Below are 22,834 nucleotides of genomic sequence, written 5' to 3' on the forward strand. Positions count from 1 at the left end.
GTTCCGGTTCATTCGGAAATTGGAAAAAACTGTACAAACAATTCTAAAAATTGTTAGAACAATTTGTAGCAGCACAATATGCCCTCGCACTCATTTCATTAATTATTACAACTGTCGATTTTTACAACTGTTCATAATGTAAAGTCTGTAAGATTGCTTTACTGCTGTAATCTGAAGGTTGGGTTGTTGTGTATTTCGGCTAGGAAAATGGCGGCTACGGTCATGCACAATGAAAATTGAATTAGATGGCAAGTGTCGTTACTATTATATCTATACTACGGTGCTGGTCATTAGAGTGACACTTTTTCTTCAATGATTTCTGGAATGTAGACTAGCTCATCGATTGGCGAACGTAATTGGTTAGATTTACAGATAAGAATCAATTACGTTCGCCGTCCGATGAGCAAGTCTTCATTCCAAAAACCATCGAAGAAAATGTGTCGCGACTCCTAACCCTGTTCTACAATAGCAGTAAACACAAGACGTAAGGTTGTAATGTAAGAAATGAAATTCTTTATTCGCTTACGAACACTTCAAACCACGCCTTACAACCTTATGGTCTTGTGTTTATGTTATTGTAGAACAGGCTTTATGACCAGCACTATACGTATACGGCGGCTCTTAAGGTTGGTTTATAATACCTGAGAGAATAGCCGTAACTGTAAGAAATTGGCTATAGTCGTTTATACTTGTATAAATCAACAATGATTGGCAATTTCTTACGGTTATGGCTCTTCTCAGCTATTATTGAGGCCTGTCGCACATGAAATGCATAACAGAGCATAAGGCCTCTGGACCAATGGAAATTTTATGTAAATTGATATGGCGGCTTTATGCTGGATGCTCATTGGTCCATCGGTCTTATGTTGTGCTTATGTTATGTTATGTGTTTCATGTGCGAGGTTCTTAAGGGCCTCGCACATGAAATGCATAACGTAACACAAGCACAACATCAGACCGATGGGCCAATGAGCATCCAGCATAAAGTCGCCATATTGATTTACATAACATTTTCATTGGTCCATTAATCTTATGTTGTGCTTATGTTATGTTATGCATTTCATGTGCGAGGCCCTTTAAGGGCCTCGCACATGAAATGCATAATAGAGTATAAAGGTTGGTTTATAATTGCCCTTACTGTAATCCGGTGGCCGTAGCCATAAAGCCGTTACCGTAATCTGTAAAGGGGCAGTTTATAAAGGCTATAGGGCCTCGCACATGAAATGCATAACATAACATAAGCATAACATAAGACTGACGGACCAATGAAAATGTTATGTAAATCAATATGGCGACTTTATGCTGGATGCTCATTGGCCCATCGGTCTTATGTTGTGCTTGTGTTACGTTATGCATTTCATGTGCGAAGCCCTTATAAAGGGCCTCGCACATAAAATGCATAACAGAGCATAAACGTAGCATAAAGCCTCTGAACCAATAGGAATCTTATGTAAATTAATATGGCGACTTTATGTTGGATGGTCATTGGTCCATCAGTCTTATGTTGTGCTTATGTCATGTTATGCATTTCATGTGCGAGGCCCTTAACACACACCTTCCATAACCGTAACCATAAGACGTACCGTAAGAATTAGCCAATCACAGTCGAGAATTCAGATTCTTATTTCTTAATTCTCAACTGTGATTAGATAATTCTTACGGTACGTTTTATGGTTACGGTTATGGAAAGTGTGTGTTATAGCCTTAATAGCCAGTATAATAGCAATAACACCTACCTTAAAAATTTTAATATAAATTTAAATTGCACAGAAAATATGGATTTATTTAAAATTGCAGTGTATGAAAAGACAAAATAATTAAACTTTACTAGTATTTTTGCGCTCATATACTGCCATCTTACGAATTTGACTTCTTTTCCGTAAGCCGTAGGCCGAAAAGATAAAGTAGAGTCAACTTTTCGGTTACGGCCAAAAACAGCAGATTATTATCAGCTATTATAAACGGTAGTACAGGTTTCCTATTTTCCAACTTTTACAGCTTAGGTTAACGATTACGGCTATTATAAATCAACCTTAAGGTTGATTTTTGCAGGCCGTAACCGCTAACTTATGCCGGAATCTGTAAGAAATTGACCAATCATAATTGATTTATAAAAGAATAATCGACTATGAGTGGTCAATTTCTTACAGATTCCGGCATAAGTTAGCGGTTACGGCTTGCATAAACCAACCTTAAGCGTAACTTAAGGCTTTTGAACCAATAGGAATCTTATGTAAATCAATATGGCGACTTTATGTTGGATGCTCATTGGTTCATCGGCACCACTAGCCGCTTATTGCATGCAGTCTATATTAGGCTTTATGCTTTTTGTCGTATGAATCTAGCCTTACAGCGCGTAAGCGTTGATGGAACATAGCTATGTGCGTGTGTTGTGCCGGGTGAAATGTGTATAATTGAATAAATATAATAATGTCATTATGTTAATCTCCTAATATATTTGTTTAATGATAATAATAAATATAGTAAACAAATGTGTTTGCCACGTTTGCCATGTGTATTTATATAAAATATGTCATAATTTTGAATTAGGTTATGTTACCTTTCATTCATGAAATATATTTGATAAGACTTTTTAAAAATCTAAACGACGAAGAAATAACTTTATAAAAAGTGTAAATTACATCTTATAAGAAAATTATTAAATTACAAAATATTCTTTTAAAATTTGTATAAATTTATATTAATATTAAAATGGATGCTGATTTATATGATGAATTTGGAAATTATATCGGACCTGATTTGGCATCGGAAAGCGAGGATGAAAACGAATACGGTAATGTTGGCGATGATACCGATGACAGAGAACGATCTGATGAAGAAATGGAAGAAGATAAAGATGAGTCACGAGAGCAAGTGGAACAAGGATCTTCTATGGCAGTTGTATTACATGAAGATAAGAGATATTATCCCAGTGCATTAGAAGTGTATGGGCCTGAGGTATAATGCAACTACTAATTAACGTTTATAATTTAAAACTATTAAATGTGATATTTATTTTTATAATATGTAATGTTTAGCACAAGTGGAGGAAATTTTTAGGAGCAATTTTAGATAGTGGAAATATAAGTTGAAAATCAAGAATAGCAAAATTATAATTAAGATTTTGTTTTTAATTATAAATGTTTAAATATTTACATAAAGAGTGTTTAAAGCACACTAATATTTAGACATAATTGAAAAACAAAGTGAAAATAAAAGTTCTTTTGTTTTTAATTTTATAATTCTGAATATTTAACACATTTAAATAACAACTGGCTATGCCAGTTGCAAGCAATTCTTGGTACTCAATGATTTTCTATGTGAATTTATAAATATTTACCATATTCTCCAAACTGCATGCCACATATTTGTCAAACTTAAAACATATCTTTTAAGAAGAACCCAAAAATCATGAAAATTAAATTGACAATCGAATTAATAATTTTTCATCCATACCATAATCTATTCTTATAATCTGTACCCTGCCTACCTATACTTTATCTCGCATTTACATTTCCTTTAAACTTTACTTTTTACATTGTATAGAGGGTGTTGTATAATTGTTACATTGTTGAATTGAAAATTACAACTAACATTTATATAACTAGCTTAGTTTTTGCTGGAAGCATTTATTTTATTTTATTCTAAGTCTTTAAATTATATTATGAAGAGTTACAGCAATGTAAAAAAATCACATAGGTTACAGCGTATCTAGTACAGTGAACTATTTAACAAAGAAATTAGGCAATCAAAAATAAAGCTTTTTTTTATGAGTCAATTGCAAAGAAATGGAAGCACATCCAAATTTATCTTTTTACATAAATGTTTATTGCTAGCATGTAGATAGAAAAGAAATTTAAATATATGTATATATACATATTATACATAGTATTATTATTATATATAGATATATGTATATATATATTTTTTTAATGATGACGACTGCACTTCATATAATTTAAGTGAAGTCAGTAAGTCATCTATCATGGTAAATAGTTGTTCCAACCATTATGGATCACCCTGGATATATTTCTCTTATAAATACTTTTAGGTGGAAACACTTGTGCAAGAAGAAGATGCCCAACCATTAGATAAACCATTAATAGCACCTACTAGAAAAGCAAAGTTTCAAATAAAACAACAACAACTTCCTGAAACCACATATAGTATTGAATTTTTAGCAGATATGATGGATGCACCACATCTTATTAGAAATGTGGTTTTGCTTGGACATCTTCATCATGGGAAAACTACTTTGGTTGATTGTTTAGTACAACAAACACATCCTTATTTACATAGTATAACAGATGAAAAACCATTGAGGTATGGTAACTTTGATTTATTTAAGGGATCTTTTATATTTTGACATACAAAATAAGACTATTTTTATGAATTTTTATTAAAAAACAAACCATGTAATGGACTAATTTCTTTTATATGTTTATTCTATATATAACTTTATTAATGTGTAAAATAAAAATTTTGTTAAAAAATATTAATCTATCTATATAAAAAGGCTTATTAAATCAATAATGAAATTCATTATTATTTCTATGTTGATTAATCTGAAGTTTGATTATGTCGTGCATGTGACTTTTTGTCATAAATCAATGTTATATATTTTGACAGTTTTTATATACTGTAAGGTACTTCCAGTTTTAAAGTTGGAATCAGACAACAAATAATGTGTACTAAGCGCACATCTGTGTTGTTTTTCTTTAAAAGATATAAAATAATAAAAATGCTTCTGAAAAAACTGCGAACATATTGAAAAAATTAGAGCATAAACTTTGGATTTTTTTGGGAAAATTAAAAATTGATAAAATAGGTTAAAGTTAATATTTTCTTCAATTTTTATCATAGTAAGATACTTGTTTTTTTTTATTTTGGAAATTTTAAAAATTTATACCTTACATAGATTATATGTTAAAATAGAAATTAATCAATCCAATAGTTTTTGAGGGTTCATAGTAGTTTTTTCAAAAGCACTTTTATTATTTTATATCTTTCATACAAATTAATATTTTTTAACAATTTTTATTTTGCACATTATAAAAATCAGTATTGGCCAAAATTGAAAATTGTTTCCCATTTCTTTGTTGTACTATGATTGGTCAACATAGTAGTAATCGTGTCTGCAGCCGCAGTTCGCAATCGCGTGCGTTGCATTGTGTTCTTACATGCGATGATAAGTCTTTTTGCATCCGCAACTGTGTTTTGCTGCGAATTGCAGCTAATCTAGACTCTGCTTAAAAAAAGAATCGTAAAAGTAATCTTGTTTTTTGTGTGTCAAAAGGGAAAGGTCTTAAATTAATAAAAAATAAAATTTTTGTTTATATGTTAACAGATATACAGATACGTTATTTACCGAACAACAAAGAGGCGTTTCCACAAAAGCTACTCCTGTTACTCTTTTGTTACAAGATGTTAAATCTAAATCATATCTTTTGAATATATTTGATACACCGGGCCATGTGAATTTCTCTGATGAAGCAACAGCTGCGATCCGATTGTCTGATGGTGCAGTACTGATCGTTGATGCGGCGGAGGGTGTGATGCTAAATACCGAACGTCTGCTGAAGCACACAATTCAGGAAAAGCTTGCTCTTACTGTTTGCATAAACAAAATAGATCGTTTGGTATTAGAGTTAAAACTACCTCCCTTAGACGCTTATTACAAATTGCGGCATATTATCGAAGAGATTAATGGACTAATATCATTGTACTCTTCGGATACTGAAAATCCTGGCTTTGTTTCACCTGCCATTGGAAATGTCTGTTTCGCTAGTTCCGAATACAGTGTATGTTTCACTTTGAAATCGTTTGCCGCGCTTTACGCCAGAAACTATCCCGGACTTAATGCCAACGAGTTTGCTAAACGACTCTGGGGCGATATTTATTTTAACTCTAAAACGCGGAAGTTTACTAAGAAACCACCCCATAATACCGCGCAACGAAGTTTTATCGAGTTTATCCTGGAGCCCCTGTATAAGATATTTGCACAAGTCGTCGGTGATGTAGACACAACGTTACCAGATGGTAAATGTCATTCTCTCTTTTTATTTCTTATAATTTAAATTATTATTTTGAGGTATAATTCTTATTTTGTGTGCAGTTCTGGATGAACTCGGTATACGATTAACATCTGAGGAAATGAAGATGAATATACGACCGTTGTTAAGACTTGTGTGTACACGATTCTTAGGAGATATGTGTGGCTTAGTGGACATGTGTGTTACTCATGTGCCTAGCCCGCAAGTGCACGCTCCCATTAAGGTACAGCATGTCTATACCGGCCCGATAGATTCGCCACTTGCACAAGACATGGTTAATTGTGATCCCGATGTAAGTATTTTAATTTCAGCATCAGTTATTCAATAGAAATAATCCTAATATGGTTGGGAGGTGTAACAATAAATTAAACGAGAAATAGCAATACCAGTCGAAAGTAGTTCTTAGTGTGTAACATTTTTCAAGGTAAATTTACAAACATTTATAAGATTCCTCAAATTGCACATCGAATTGTTTTTCTGAACTTAAAACAAATTTTTAAGAAGAACCCAGAATGTAATATAAAATTAAATTGCTAATCAATTTAATTATTTTTTGATACTGTCATTGTTAGCAGGTTAGTATAAAAAGATGAATTAATTAGCAATTGTTAGTGTAATATAGTTATAGCAAGATCTTGATGCTAAAATAATATTTCATATGTGATTTTCTCCAATTTTCTCGAACTGTGCGCCATTACTTTTAGTTTTAAACTTAAAATGAATTAGAGAAGTAATATCACAGAATTAAATTGAAAATCAATTTAATATTACTGATGGTAACTGGCACCTCTAAAATTTTTCCTCGCATACCACGTCTTTAACGACATTTTGATGTTGAAATAACGATAAATAACATTAGCTTGCTATCTAGGAAGGAGCGTCTGTTATGGTTTGAAAGGTTTTTGCAAAAATTATCATAAACAAAAAATAACAAAAATTTAATCTATGAAAGTGTAGTTCTCGTCTGATCTACAATAAAGTTAAAAAAGTTGATTTTTGTAAAAATGGCAGTTTTAAAAAAAGTTTTTTTTGCCTTTTTCGAGATTTTTTCTAGCCAGAAAAATTAAAAATTTTTTTTTTTTATTGTAATTCAGATGAAAGAGGGAAATGTGAATATCTGTTAAATTAATTAGATTCAAATTAGATAAGCTATAACAGATAAGCTATGAAAATTAGATAAGCTAATTATTTTGAAAAAAACGCATTAAAAATTTTGCGAATAACACGTTATGTTAATGAAATTTTTTGTAAATCTCTTTCCTTTAATTTGTTCTCTCTCTCTTTCTCTCTCTTTCTTGGTTTAAACTATATATTAAAAAAATAAGTAAAAATTAATAATTAATTTAAAAAAACAAGAATACTTTTTTAAATTGAAGAAATTACAAAATGTTATATCTGTGCTAAACTTTAGAAACTTTTTTAATATTACAAACTTGTTTTATCTATTTTAATACATTACATATTTTTAGAAGTATTTATTTTTTTAGGGAAGACTAATGATCCATAGTACAAAAATGTATCCAACTGAGGATTGCACTCTATTTGTAGTTCTTGGCAGAGTAATGTCCGGTACATTGGAAGCAGGACAACGTGTTCGCGTATTAGGTGAAGCGTATTCACGTACAGACGAGGAGGATTCGCGCGTTCTCACGGTTGGTAGATTGTGGATTAGTGAGGCACGTTACTCGATTGAGTTGAGTCGCGTACCCGCAGGCAATTGGGTTCTCATAGAAGGTATTGATCGACCAATCGTAAAGACTAGCACCATCACAGACCTCAACAATTCGGAAGAATTGCATATATTTCGGCCACTCAAATTTAACACGCAGAGTGTTATCAAAATTGCCGTCGAACCAGTCAATCCATCTGAATTGCCGAAGATGTTAGATGGTTTGCGAAAAGTAAACAAGAGCTATCCGCTGTTGGGTACACGAGTGGAGGAAAGCGGCGAGCATGTTGTATTAGGTACCGGCGAACTTTACCTCGATTGCGCGATGCATGATCTGCGTCGTATGTATTCTGAAATCGATATAAAGGTGGCCGATCCAGTGGTTGCCTTCGCGGAAACCGTCGTAGAGACCAGTTCCCTTAAATGCTTTGCCGAAACACCGAATAAACGAAACAAATTGACCATGATAGCGGAACCGCTTGAGAGGGGTCTCGCTGAAGACATAGAAGCTGAACAAGTTCGTATTACATGGAACAAGTAAGTAGAAATATATACGATATATTGGGTTGTCGGAAAAGTCATGACGCATTTTTATATATATTATATATGTAAAAATGCATCATGACTTTTCCAACAATCTAATACTTTATCTTTTTTTAATGTACTTGGCGTCGCCATTGCTTGATAAAGTAGAATTTAAACAAAAGGCCTAATAAAATAGTATTTAAACAAAAGGCCAAGTCGGATATTAGTGCTAACAATTATATATTTCATAAGTCGCTGTGCAATGCTTTGGTAAATATATAATACCAAATAAGGAACCTCGCTTCAATGACATTGACCTTGACATATGTTGTAAAAATCGAGACCTTGAGTGATCTTTAAAGGTTTTAGGCGTCGCTCACCTTCGTTAAAAAGTTATTAACAAATAAAGTTGACAAATTAAATGTGTATTTTTTAGCAAAGAAAGATTCATCTGGAGGATTGTCACCCTGTCCCTGATTTGACATGGCATTCTGGTCAATAAAAATGAATTCTCCGCTTTACAAATATAAATTTTCTGATTTAAAAGCATAAATTGTATTAGAAGATGTATATTTTTAAACCAGAAAATTCGTATTTTTAAAGCAAAGAATTGATGTTTTAAAGCAAAGAATTTGTGCTTACGGAGCGGAACGAAGTCTATAATTGTCATATGTAATCATTGTAATTACAGTATAATGTAACTTTCAAGTCTCATAATTCGAAAAGTACTTAATAATCAAATAGCTCTATTATAGTGTTTTGAAAAGTTCTTGGCATCAGTTATTAAATTCGGGAATGAAAAATAGGATGTTCCATTAAAAAGAAATTAATGTAACCTTGATCTTAGCGACACCACCCAAGGTCAAAATAATAGAATCAGTAAATAGATCTTTTTAAGCCGTACAACTTTTGTTTGAAACAATTCTTTCGAAAATACTTAGTTTCTGAGATATTAAAGGATTTCCACACACTTTTGGAAGACTTTGTATATCTTCACAACGACAGCATAATGGTACCGATATTGTCGTTAAGTGTTACTTGATAGAATCTCGCTGCTGGTATAAATTATATATATTTCGACAGTAAGCTATAGTCTACGTGCGGATGTTGACACATGTGCACAGAGAACAAAGATCCTATATACATCATTTTCTTTTATACGCAAATTGTACACATTTTTGAGATATTATGCATACTCCAACAAAAGTTCCAACATGGAGTAGTGCAGTTCAAAGACAATGTTTAGATATATACATAGATTTATTTAATTGCAAATCCATGTGCCTCTACGGACTTATTCCAATCCAATACATCTCCTGTAAGGAATCGCGTTCGTCCCGCTCGTCCAAGATATTTTTTATCTTGTATAATCAGGACTCTCTTCTTTTTAATTTTTATCTCCTTGTATCCTTTATTATATCTCACTGCTAAAATTTTATATTCTCTAATTGTTTCTATCTCTAATCGTTCTTTTCTCGAACAGTTATTTCATCCTGTCTGTTGTATCCATTACTTAATTTTTCTAATGCATTTATATTCTATTCATTCTCGTTATTTCCTTTTTTTTATTATACACATTCTTTTATCGGTATAACTCCTTTTCTAACTAACAATTTGTCAAAATACTCTCACTTCTTGTTTCCCCAGCACACTCTCATTACGAATATATTTCTTATTGTTGTACTCGTACATTGTACTTCCCTTATTTCAAAAATTAATAAAAAGACTGAGACTTGAGCGTTCTGAACTTCTCTTTTGAAATTTTATTTCGATATTTTTAATAGTCAAAATATTCAAATAATAAAATATATAATTACACCACGTTGATAATATTTATTTTGTTAACCTTCAGCTGACACTGGATTTCGTACACCCGGGCTGTTTGAATATATGCAAAAATGTTTGGCATTCATAAAGAATTCGTTTCCTTCTCTCCTGAATATTTCAACTTCTTGATTTTCGCTATTCATTCTTCTTTGTGACCTTCTGGTGTATCAACTAAAAAAAAATGATTAAATTCTATATACAGAGCATTATATACAGAGATATGTGCAATTGAAAATGATCGCGTGACATATATCCATGTGTGGCAAAATATTGAATCCGATATAATGTGTCGACTAAGAGTTAATATTATATTATATTATTACATTATATTTATTTTTATTTTATTTTTTCAGAAAAAGACTCGGAGAATTTTTCCAAACAAAATACGATTGGGATTTATTAGCAGCACGAAGCATATGGGCATTTGGTCCAGACTCTACGGGTCCTAACATTTTAGTGGACGACACTCTGCCTTCCGAAGTAGATAAAACATTGTTGAACAGCGCTCGCGATGCTATCATCCAAGGCTTTCAATGGGGAACACGTGAAGGTCCATTGTGCGAGGAGCCAATTCGAAATGTCAAGTTTAAAATTCTTGATGCAGTTATCGCACAGGAGCCCCTACATAGAGGAGGTAAGATATACATATTCATTAGCATTATAATATATCGATATTAATTTATCATCTATACCAATATCAAGATAGATCAAAATAAATCAAGTTTACATAATGTTTCACTAAAAAGAAAAAAAAAATACAATTAAAAATGTAATTATATGAAATGTACACATATACACATTTATTTCAACTTATATTTAAAAATATCCCAACTTTGAAACATAAAAAAAAGAAGAGGATCATGAGATAGGGTAGTGAGATATGATATCTGGTATAATTCGCGTGGAATTCTAAAACCAACCGTTAAAATTACTTTGTTATAGTTTATTTTGACATTATAAAATGATTACTGTGCCTTAGTGTTTACTACTTTGTTTATAAAAGCTTATTTCAGTTTTGCAAATAGTAGAGATTTTTATAGATGTATACTCTTTACATAATTTTGAAAAGTATGTTAGACATTAATTTTGTAATGTTAGTGCTTGAAGGCTTTGAATGTGTGCGTGCGTGCGTGGCTTTCAAGTAATGCAATTGAATTTAATATGTATGTGTGATGTAATTGATATATGAATTCGATACATAATGTTACATGTAAATGGATTGTGAACCATTTGTATTACGAGCATTATGATTGCTCGTGCAACTTTATACTTCATAAAGGACGTTGCACTTACATAGAATTACAAGAATATTCTTTGAAAGAAAAAATAACTCTGTTAAAAGCTAAAAGTTGAACTCTACAAAGAAAAACAATGTTTATAATTTGCACATACATATATTTGATTTCATATTCTGATTAAATAACAGGTGGTCAAATTATTCCTACCGCTCGACGTGTTGCGTATTCTGCTTTCCTCATGGCAACTCCACGACTGATGGAACCGTACTTGTTCGTTGAGGTACAAGCGCCCGCGGATTGCGTATCAGCCGTTTATACCGTTCTAGCGAAACGGCGAGGTCACGTGACGCAGGATGCCCCGGTTCCGGGCAGTCCGTTGTACACGATTAAGGCTTTTATACCAGCGATTGACAGTTTCGGCTTCGAGACTGATCTACGAACACACACTCAAGGTCAAGCATTTTGCCTATCCGTTTTTCATCATTGGCAGATTGTACCTGGAGATCCTCTAGATAAGAGTATTACCATCAGACCGTTGGAACCGCAGCCAGCTACCCATCTAGCCAGAGAATTTATGCTGAAAACGCGAAGACGCAAGGGATTGTCCGAGGACGTGTCCATTAACAAGTTCTTTGATGATCCTATGTTACTCGAGTTGGCCCGGCAGGATGTGTTGCTGAATTATCCTCTTTAATTTAATAAATGTATATTGCATACAAAAAAACATGTAAAAGCATGTGCTACATTATCATGCATTAAAGTTTCTTATAAAAAAAGAACATGTTCCACACTATTTTGAATATTAATTATATTTTACAACCTTATATTAGACATCTATTAGCGCTAAGTTTTTATACATTAAAAATTTTTTATTACTGTTTCCTTTTTAAGTTTAAGATTAAATGTTATACATTCCATCTTAAAATACATTCCTCTCAAAACTTTTTTGAATTGAATACATTCACTTGGGTTAGAACAGAAAGATTTTTCAGTGGAAATACAAAAGTAGTATCACTTGGGTTTTGTTTAAAAAAAATTAAAGGTATCGTTACTTGGGTTTTATTAAAAAAATAAAAATACTATTACTTGAGTTTTATTTATCAAAGTAACATTAGTTTTTTCGAATTTTAGCAAGTTATAATCATTTAGGTTGAAATAAGTAAACCCTTGAATGGAAATACAAAGATACAATCACTTGGATTTTATTTATTAAAAGTAGTACAGCAGTTATTTTAAAGAACAACATATTCTCTTTATAATTGGCACAATTTAAAGATTTTATATTTTTTTTTGGAAAAATACGTATCACTTACAATTAGATTGAAATAGATTACACAATTTTAAGATATTATTTATTTTGAAGTAAATACCACTTGGGTTGAAATAGGAAGATTTTTAATGACAATACAGAGATAATACTACTTAAGTTTTGTAGAAAAATTAAAGATATTACCATTTGGGTTGGCATAGAAAGATTTTTTAATGAAAATACAAAGATAATACTACTTGGGTTTTGTAGAAAAAATAAAGATTGAGGCACACGCACGCACGCACGCATACTTGACGCCTGTTTTTTAAAAAAAGATAATTTTATACTGATATGCCTTTGTTAATTACGAACAATTTTTACAAAATGGCGGATTGAAGATGGACATTGAAAAAGAAAGGAAAAAAAAATTTTCTAAACTATTGCGTTGCTCAGGGAAATCGGCTACCTAGCACAAAAATGTATGAGCTTTTAAGCTAATTAATTTTCGAACAAATCTATGTTTTTTACAATGTTGTATGACGAAATCTTGCATAAAAATTATAATCAGCAAGTCATTGATCTGGGCATATATTATGTATTTGTTCGAAATCGATTCAAATCGGAATTATTCCGTTTTTCCCTAAGTTTCTAGGGAAAACGGAATAATTTCGATCGGAATTCATTCCGAAGAATTCCATGATACGTGCCCTAATTCGCTTCTTAAAAATTAAATTTTCGTAAATATAACATACTATAAACAAAACAAAAATGAAAAAATGCTCAGTACTTAATATTCTCAAGGTAAAGCGCAAAGTCTTTTAACACTTCTTCAAAATTGTCCTTGCGATGTTTTGACGTCTGCGACTCAAACAATGCCGTCCACCTCTGGAAAAATTTGGTTCTTGTCTACCAACAATACTATTGAACCAATCTTTATGTTTTCTGCCTCCGCAATCCATTTGATTTGACTCTAAAAATGATGAAGGTACTCTTCCTGCCATCTTTGTCAAAAATGCTATTTCAGCTTTAGAATATGTTGTCATCTCGACAAGTAATTGTCTGAAATCGCAAAGTAATTTTTTTTAAACAGGCTTTAAACTTCCAGCATAATCAATTCCTCTAGTCTCAAAGAGCCTAAAAAAATATTGATTCTCGATTCTGGCAAGTCTGCCGTTAAATGTTCTCGTACTCTTGGCCTGTATCAAAAGCACGTACGGCACACAATTACGAATTATTTTACGATGAGCTTCTCTTGTTCCGGAAAGAGGCCAATACTTATTGCGAATGGAAATTAGCAGTTGCTACGAATCGCAATATGATAATCGGAGGTTCTTCTCAGAGTAGTGTCATCGTTATATGATGCTTTGCCGGAAAAATGATAGCTCTTATTCCTCAGAAATTTTTGCATTGATTAATCGCCCATCAACTCTCATGAGACTAAAGTTATCTAATACGAAGGGTTTGGGACTAATTAAAATATTCCGATTGTCTCAATCATTTTTTTTGCACATAAATTTGAAATCTTTTTCGTAAAGGCTTCTTCTTGTGTTATTTAATAATTTTATTCAAAACTGTCGAGTGCTCCTACTGATAGGTCCGGTTTTCCCAGATTTTTTGTTGTCTGCAAAACGAAAACAGTAGGCAATGACCTTTCGTAACTTCAAAATCGATGAGAATCTTCTTGTAAAATTAATCTGTTGAAAGTTCGAATCTTTGACTTTAGATTGTTTGAATGCTTCTGTCGTGATTAAAATTTGTTGCTCTGGAATCGCTGATGTAATTGACATTTTCTAGTTTAGTCAACTGTTTCACGAAACGAGCCATGCAGGGCCATTCTATCAGATGTCCTCTGGCAAGAGTCTCTCCAATAAAATTCCTTTAGCTAGAGCGTCTGCAGAATTCTCTTTTGAGGGTACGTGTCACCAACATGATGTGTTTGTCAATTCTTGTATCTCGGCTGTTTTGTTTGCCATAAAAGTTTGAAGATTTCAGTCGAGTGATGTCTTGATCCAACATAACGTTATTGTCGAGTTACTCCATAAATGAATACATTCGATTTCAATTTTTAGAACTCGCTTGACGACGGAGATAAACTATGATTAAATAAGGCTGCTCTGAGTTCTAACGCTGGTAATATTAATATTTTAAGAGAAGTTATATATTCTTGACTTAGAGCACAAAAGATTTGACTACCTTATTATTTTTGTTCTTACTGATCACATAAACAAATTCTAAATCCTTTATTCCAAAATTAAAGAAAAATGAAATATACGAGTACTGCCATATATTTACAAGTTCAACATCTTAATGATTATTATATAGATAAAGAACTTATTTTTAGAACCTTGTCTTGAATATCGAGTTTCAAAGCACATTCAAATTCTTCATAGTTTATCTCATTTACTGATAGACTGTATTCGTATCCAAGTAACGGATTATAGATGAGAAACTTATTAATTTTAACTTTAGTATTTGATTTCTTATAATTTCCAAAACTATATAAAATCAACTGGTAGAATGATGTCTTAGAGATATATTTGCTTCGATAGTGAAGTGACTTATGCTTTGAAACTTTAAAATCCAAAATTACATTATTGTCAAGTATTAGATCAGCATCACCATTAAAATAATCACTGTCAACTATAGGATTCAATTCATAATGTACATAAGATAAACTATTAATATAGCTTACTATATCTAACATATTCTCTTTATTCACATCAAAATTATATTCTGGAAAACGTTCCTGAAAATATATGGCATTACAATAAGAAACTGTCTGTATATCTTTTATATGATCCATAGCACTTAGATTATAATTCTTAAAAACATTATAACATTTTTCTATATTTTTGGGTTTTATATCGCTTTCGTTTATAACCCATTCTGCTCTATGATCTATTATATCAATCTTCTTATAATAAGATATATGTTTTCTTATAAAATAATCTACAAAAGATCCATAAGTTGTATATAAATTATTTTTAACTATATGTATACTATACTCATATCCCTTATGGACCTTAATAGTTATAACACAAGAGTTTCTAGTTAGATTATCTAAATAAGCTTTAGTGTTTGGAAAACTATCTAAGTTCCTAGTAATTGTTGTTACATTTGGTAACTCCATTTATATATATTAATTAAATTTCAGTTAAAAAAATCTCAATCAAGTGCTGAAAATGCATCAACTATTAAAAATGTTATAAACTTGAGATTTTTAATTGCACATATTTGATTATCGTTATCTTATTGATATATCTTTTCAGTAATTTCTTACATATATTTTGTTACTTAATACTACAAATGATTTTAAAAAATATGAAAGAGATCTATTAGGCATTTATTTGACTATATCTTCTAATATCTTTATAAACTTATCATAAACTTCTTTACTTTTGGAATTACTAAATATTTCATTAATATACCTATCAAAAATCTTATTATATTATTACAAAAAACTTTCTATAGATGTATTTATTTATATTTTGACAGTATTTATGAATTTTTTCAAAACAAAATTTCGATATATAGCTGCTATAAAGCCCTCGATCCACGTTTGAAAAAAAATCGTCCTGGTGTTTGATGATGGATGAATTACACCATTTCTCCTTATCTGAAACAAAAAATAGTATTTCTTAATCTAGTGTATGTGGATATAATCTGGACTGCGTTCAGATTCCCCACCAGAATGCACCTAGACATCATTCTATCCTTGTTTAATATTTAGTAAACAACAAAGATAAAACGATATCATGGTGCACCCGGGTAAGGAATCTGAACGCAGCCCTGAACGGAAAAAACAAAAACACAAAAATGTAAAATTAGCTGCATTTTGAACGTAAAATCTGTTATTTTTTTGTCCTCTGAATGATTATTAAAAGTCAGAAAAGAAATACTTTCCTTCTAATTATGATACCGACGATAACGATATGTCGATAAAAGCTGCATACGCAATTTGGACGAAATCAGCCAGGTAGAATTGTAGATATTCATCAAACAATTTCAATATATGATTTCGACAACAAATATATGATTTCGAGGAAACTGCGCTTAAAGTTTTTTGTACCAATTTCGTGGCTAATGTTACAGTTAATCTACCAGTCAAGAGTAATAATCATGTAACTTTTTCTTTAGGACAGTAAAAAGTAAAAAATTTTGCCATTAACTTCAATGGCGTAAGATTTCACTTTTCACCTTTCCGCCCTAGGGAAAAAGTTACATAAACGCTACCCTGAACCATACGCGGTCTCTGTTTCTTTTTCAAAAAATTCCTGCAATGCGAATTTTTCTTTCTCAGCTTATTTTGAACTCTTTTAGGCCAGTATTCATAGTCGATTCTTATTTCAAGACGGTCTTAAGAGGATGCTATAGTGACCGAAGAACTTCCTCGACGTCGGCATTGCAGATTATTTTTCGAGGGAGACCAGGCTATCGCTCTTTGTCCAACGCATAGATCTGTCTTTGTTTTTCGATTATTTCGCCATCTGCGAAAAGACCTATTAACTACAGCCACTGCTCTTCTTGCCATCGTTTACGTACGCTAAGCGAAATTTGGACACGTACAGCTGTTCACCTATTAAACTTTTTTGTTAGGTTGTTGACTGAAACGATACACAGTCAGTGTTGTTTGTTAGAGTTTTCTGAAGTCCGCCCTGGTCTCATTTTATACATACGAGCTACAGAACGTCAGTAAATAACAAAAATTAATCTTGGTTGACAGATCCACGAGTCGAAAATAAATGAATTTTTAACTTTTTGATCGATTTTCTCATAAAATTTACCAGAGCAGACTTTGTTTTGGTGCGTACTTTTATTTTGCAAAAGGATTTTGTGATCTGTAAAGCCAATTCAAAAATTAATGAACACTGTAATGGTCGGTAATTTCCGTCAGTATAGCATCCTCTTAAGTAATATCTCGATGCTAATATAGCTCTCTGATTGATTGATGACATATCTTAAGATGAAACTTAAGATGGTCTTAAATATAAAAATCATTCAATATGAATACGTACCGGTCTTAGAGGCGTCACTCAACTTTTGCTCCGAACTGACCATTCGTCAGAGGAGTCTCGAAAATTGACGTACATTTCTGATTGTTGAAAATTCTTCATTGAAGAATCCGACTGCTAAGAAGAACGATGCGTATACAATACAATACAAATTTTTAATAATAAGACCGCGAAGTGTAATAACAAATAGAAATAATGCATAAGGCCGCATTACATTCGGATTCTTCAATAAAGCTGTGTCCGGCAAAATTGCGGCGCGCAGTTTGGAGGAATTTTATACATGTTTATAAATTTACCTTGGAAAAATTATTGAGCACTAATTGTAATGCGGAATCTACAATGCAATCGTTAAGATGTTATGACTCTGCGACGAACCAATCAAAGAAAAAAAAAAATTCATATTCTCTTCTTTGATTAGTCCGTCGCAATGTCGTAACGATTGTATTGTAGACGACGCAAGTATTGCATTCGACCAGTAATGCCGTATTCATTGTTTCAATTAGTTATTATATTTTTTGATCTTATCAAAATTTATATTGTATTATTATTCGGTTTCTACGGAAACAACTAAAGAAATATAAATAACTTTTTTTTAAATTGTTATTATTTTATGGAGAAGAAAATAAGCTAAGTAAATTATTAGAAGTGATTCTTTCTGTATAATCTAGCCAATGGGATTTCTATCTAAGAAATCTATCCTGTTTTAACGATTAAACGCAATAATATTTCAACAATTTTTCGTACTTACTACTTCTCCGGATCTGGAAATCCTATTCCAGAATGAAAGTATAATATTCATTATGTTTGCAGTACGGAATTTATTTACAGAGAACAAAAAAAAGTTTTTTAATACAGATTTTTTTGTTATTTGTTAGATGAATATGGCATCCAGAACTGTGAAATCGTAACAATATTTGCTTGATATAAAAACTTTAACAAAAGTCTGTAGTACAGATTCTGTACTTACAAAATTAGAGTTTATAAACATGTGAATTACATGAAGAAATAACATCACTTTTAGAATTAAACTTATTATACACATTTAATTCAACACAAAAAGGTTTTACAAAAATTTATCCGTATGTATGTGTATGATATTAGTGTAATAGTATGTAATGAGTCATAATAATTACACATGCCACTTTAATTGCATATGAGTCGCAAGTGTAAAACAAAAGATCTTGCATATCTAATTATGGAAAGAATATGTATAAATAAGAATACAATTAGAAAAAAAGTTAATATAACACAATAATTAAAATAAATATAAAAAAATGTTTTAAAAATATTTAGAAAGCATTTAAAAAATATTGTCTGATCAGTAAGATGTAGATCAAAGTTTTTTCATTCACGGACCTATTTATATCAATAATATATTTATGTTTTTGGATTTACACAATATTTTATTTTTGTTTTTATTTTTTACAAAATAAAAATAATATTGATAATAATTTGTTCAATGTTGTTTAAACGATACAGCAACATTAACAATTAATGTAGAAAAATCAAGATAGATTCAACATAGATTCAATATTAAAAAAACATTCACCCTTCAACATTAAACATCGCAATGTTTCTACAATATTTCCACAATATTGCATTGTAATTTACAACATTGTAACATTGCTGCAATGTTGTTGCAATGTTCGGTGCTGTATGGTATTCTCCCATACAGCACAGATGGCTGCAGAAATATTGTTGCAACATTGCTGCAATGTTGTAACATTGCTGCAACGTTGCAACAATATTATTGCAAGTTTTGTGCTGTATGGGCTATCTCAATACTTTTCATATATTGAAAGCAAAAAGTTAGCGCGAATTAAAATTAAAAAGATACAAAATACTTTATTTTGGTTAAACAGATGCAATTTTCTAAAGTTGTTATAGAAAAGACTGGTTTCTACATATAAACAAATATTAATTAAGGTTTAATAGCTTACTGCGCTATTCTTACAACTTTCCCACCATTTCTCGGACAAATGACAGTTATTTTTGTACGTCTTAGGGTCTAAGGAAGGATTTTTCAAAATTTAGATTCCATCGCAAGACCTTTTATTTTTACTTTTACTAAATCTTTAATTTGTAAATTCTAATTTTATGATTATAAATTCTATTTTACTTACCATTGATATTGTTGTTTTTTTCTTAAAGTTGTTAAGGCGTTTCTTAAATTACATCTTATTCATCGATGAATTCACTCAAGTGGTTCATCACCTTCTACCGTGAGCAGGCAAACTTATCTTATATAAGCAAGGGCGTGTTTGCAGTGTTGTTAGGGTCCGGTTTTTCGCGCATGCGAGTCGATCAAATATGAGGCTTCAGTAAAGTATATCTTAGTGGAGGAGGAGATCTTTGATAGCCCATACAAATTTTGGAATTCTCTAATCTGACGTTTTTTAATTGCTTCTTTTGTTTTAGAATTTTATAAATCTGTATTAAAATAAATAGTTTTGTTCGCGTTGCTTGAAATCTTGAAAAATTCTTGCACTTAAAATAAAATGAATATATATTCAAGTAAATAATAGGGATATATAGGAAAGATATATAGGAGAAAGAAACAACAAAAATATTGTGTGCGACAAAAAAGATATTGAGTGCAAGCAACGTGAACAAACCGATGTATATTTACTTTAACCTATACTAATCGTATGACGAGCCCGCCACGCGCCCATTTCTCGGTACATCGTTTACAGCGCTGACTGTAGTCGTGCATGCGCAAAAAACCGGGCCCGTTAACACACTGTACATGTGTGAGTATGCAATGCGCAGTTTTATCACAGTATAGCCAGCATATCCGCTCAGTCGGCATTTTTGTCCTCGCGTTGAGATCACGTGACTATAAAATTCAGACCCGAATAGAAAAAGTGTTCTATAAAGGTGCTGACACAATACAAGGAATAAGTACAATTTTTTTCTTTTTTCTAGTTAATTTAAAAAATTGAACTTTGAATTTATGATTTTATATATATTGCATTGATTTATATTGCACTTTACATTTTTGCTTTATTTTTACCATTTTTCACAGATGCTTGTAAAAATACTCAAGTTAACAGTGTACGACGTTCCTGTGTCCTCTTGCATCTTTAGAGCCAACTGAAAACAAAAGCTTCCCAATAGGATTTGCGCAATTACGCACATTTTTGGGGAGCGAATATACTGATTATACTGTGGTATTATCGCGCAAATTCCAAAGTCATAAATCCCTCCATATATGTACATGATATGCGGCAATTAATTTTTAAGGCTGGCACTATATCTCAGCAAGTACCCATACAGCACAGAAAATTCCAGCAACATTGCAGCAACGTTGCAATGTTACAGTGCAATATTACGGAGACATTGCAGAAACATAAATTAACAATTTGCCTGCAACATCGTATGACATATGCCAGTAATATTCCGGAAACATTACAATATCATAATTTTTTAATAAAGTAGTAGCTATAAAGAGCCAAAGCAAAATATTCGCGTATAATATATTAATTTAACTCATCCATAATTATTCATCCGCATTTAGCAAACTAAGGTCGGACGACATTACTAAATTTTCCGTTGAATCTCTACATTCCCTAATAGTACAACCGTCCATATGTCGACTGTAAGTCGATTCATCCAAGTCAGGCTTTCAAAGTTGACTGCAAATCGATTTTGCATAGACGTCTGCAAACATCCTTCAAATGTTGACTCTATGACGTCTAGAAAAAGGCATGCGGTCCTGTGGTGCTGTGTGCATCACAGTATTGTTAAGAAACATAAATATTTATATCAATAGATGAAATAGGTCCATATATGAAAAAACTTCGATCTACAGCCCAATGAACAAATAATATTTTTTGATTGTTTTTTTAATAAAAATTTTTTTATATTTAATTTAATTATTGTATTATATTGATATATATTTTCTAATTGCATCTTATTTAAACAAATAGAAAAGTTATTCCAGATGCTATTCTGCATTTGCAAAATTAGTAAAAAAAACTATAATTTTATATTTGTTTATATAAATATTGTGCTTTAATTATACATATTTTATTTTTTCGATAACGTATATTGACCTGATCTATCAGTTATATACACATATCAACATCAAGTGTTCACAGGTCATCATGAGAAATCAGTTCGCTGCGATCATGGAGATCAAGCAACGTTCAGCGGAGTCGCAACTTGGATGGGTGACCGCTTGAAAATTTCCGAAAAAATATTCCCGAGATTTTTTTGCGAAAAATGTTTTTTTTAAAATGTTACACAAATATTGTTTTGTTTATTGGAATTATGTGATGTAATAATATTTATGTAAATATTTTGGAAAATTGGGATGTTTCAATGCAATATTTCAAAAAGCGGACATCTTAATGTTGCTGCAATCTTCCAGCAATGTTGCAGCAATGTTTTGCAATCAAAATGCAATATTACAATGTTTCAATGAAATCATTCTGCAATGTTCCTGCAATCTTTTTGTGCTGTATGGGTATATAATGCTGCGTCAGTAACTAATGTTGTTTCATCAGTAACTTATAATGTTCTGACAGTAACTGATTACAAACGTGAGTTACTGGTAGTACTTAGTAGTTAATGTCCAGTTTTAAGGGGATATCCTGGTTTAGGAAGCCAAAAAAAAGTGATTTTCATGATTTTTTTTTAAGGGAAGAATAATGTTAATGGTTTATAAACTTTTTTTACGTTTTTGCACAACTATTGTAGAGTACAAAAAAATTTTTTTTATTTTAAAAAGCATTGTTATTTATGAATAAATAAATTTGGAATTTGAGACGTCGCCGGTGTTTGTGTACAATCTCCGATTTGTAATTCTTGAAACAAAAAAACAACAAACATTTATAATTTTCATATAGTTTTATTCTATATGAACTAAAAAAATTAAAAAATATATATATATTAAAATTTTGTGCGACTTTGAAAAAAAAATTACGATTTTCACTAGGTTACGTCCATCATTTTATGCAAAAAAGAATTGTTATTGTTGATTTTTTTTTAAACATTTTTAGTTCATTTAGAGTAGTTGACTATTAGCTAACTAACGAGCTTTGAACGAAATTGATTGGTGAAATAATTTTTCTTTAATCGTGTACACAAAATTGAAGAAAATGCAAAAAATTGATTTCGAGAAAAACGCGTTTAAAATTTGCGGTGTAAAAAAATTGTAGTTATTGAATACTTACACTGCTTGGAGACTAATCTGCTATTCCAGGGGCATACAGTAACCTCTCAGCTTCCTCATTGATTTCATTTTCAATGATTCGGGC

The 22,834-nt window shown here is 31.4% G+C and overlaps 1 protein-coding gene and 1 long non-coding RNA gene across 2 annotated transcripts; one reads left to right on the forward strand and one right to left on the reverse strand.

Annotated features, from left to right (window-relative positions):
* The first annotated feature begins 2,340 nt into the window (after positions 1–2,340).
* LOC105196583 (116 kDa U5 small nuclear ribonucleoprotein component) lies at positions 2,341–12,104 on the forward strand. The gene is made up of 7 exons (XM_011162600.3): positions 2,341–2,958; positions 4,052–4,323; positions 5,348–6,039; positions 6,116–6,345; positions 7,541–8,259; positions 10,428–10,708; positions 11,501–12,104. The coding sequence occupies exons 1-7, from the start codon at positions 2,713–2,715 to the stop codon at positions 12,004–12,006; spliced, it is 2,946 nt and encodes a 981-aa protein (XP_011160902.1). The 5' UTR covers positions 2,341–2,712; the 3' UTR covers positions 12,007–12,104.
* Positions 12,105–14,071: 1,967 nt separating this feature from the next.
* LOC113003741 lies at positions 14,072–20,921 on the reverse strand. The gene is made up of 2 exons (XR_005575495.1): positions 19,697–20,921; positions 14,072–16,177 (listed from the first exon to the last, which is right to left on the reverse strand). It is a non-coding gene; the product is annotated as an uncharacterized LOC113003741 (long non-coding RNA).
* Between the last annotated feature and the right edge of the window lie 1,913 nt (positions 20,922–22,834).

This window comes from Solenopsis invicta, chromosome 9 (assembly GCF_016802725.1).
Source record: "Solenopsis invicta isolate M01_SB chromosome 9, UNIL_Sinv_3.0, whole genome shotgun sequence".
In the NCBI taxonomy this organism is placed as follows: Eukaryota; Metazoa; Arthropoda; class Insecta; order Hymenoptera; family Formicidae; genus Solenopsis; species Solenopsis invicta.

What these genes read in the sequence shown, in the direction of transcription:
- LOC105196583 (XM_011162600.3), top strand. Translation starts at nt 2,713, where the DNA reads ATGGATGCTGATTTATATGATGAATTTGGAAATTATATCGGACCTGAT. An exon ending in TAGAAGTGTATGGGCCTGAG is followed by an intron (nt 2,959 to 4,051) that starts GTATAATGCAAC and finishes AAATACTTTTAG; the next exon opens with GTGGAAACACTTGTGCAAGA. An exon ending in TGGTTAATTGTGATCCCGAT is followed by an intron (nt 6,346 to 7,540) that starts GTAAGTATTTTA and finishes TTATTTTTTTAG; the next exon opens with GGAAGACTAATGATCCATAG.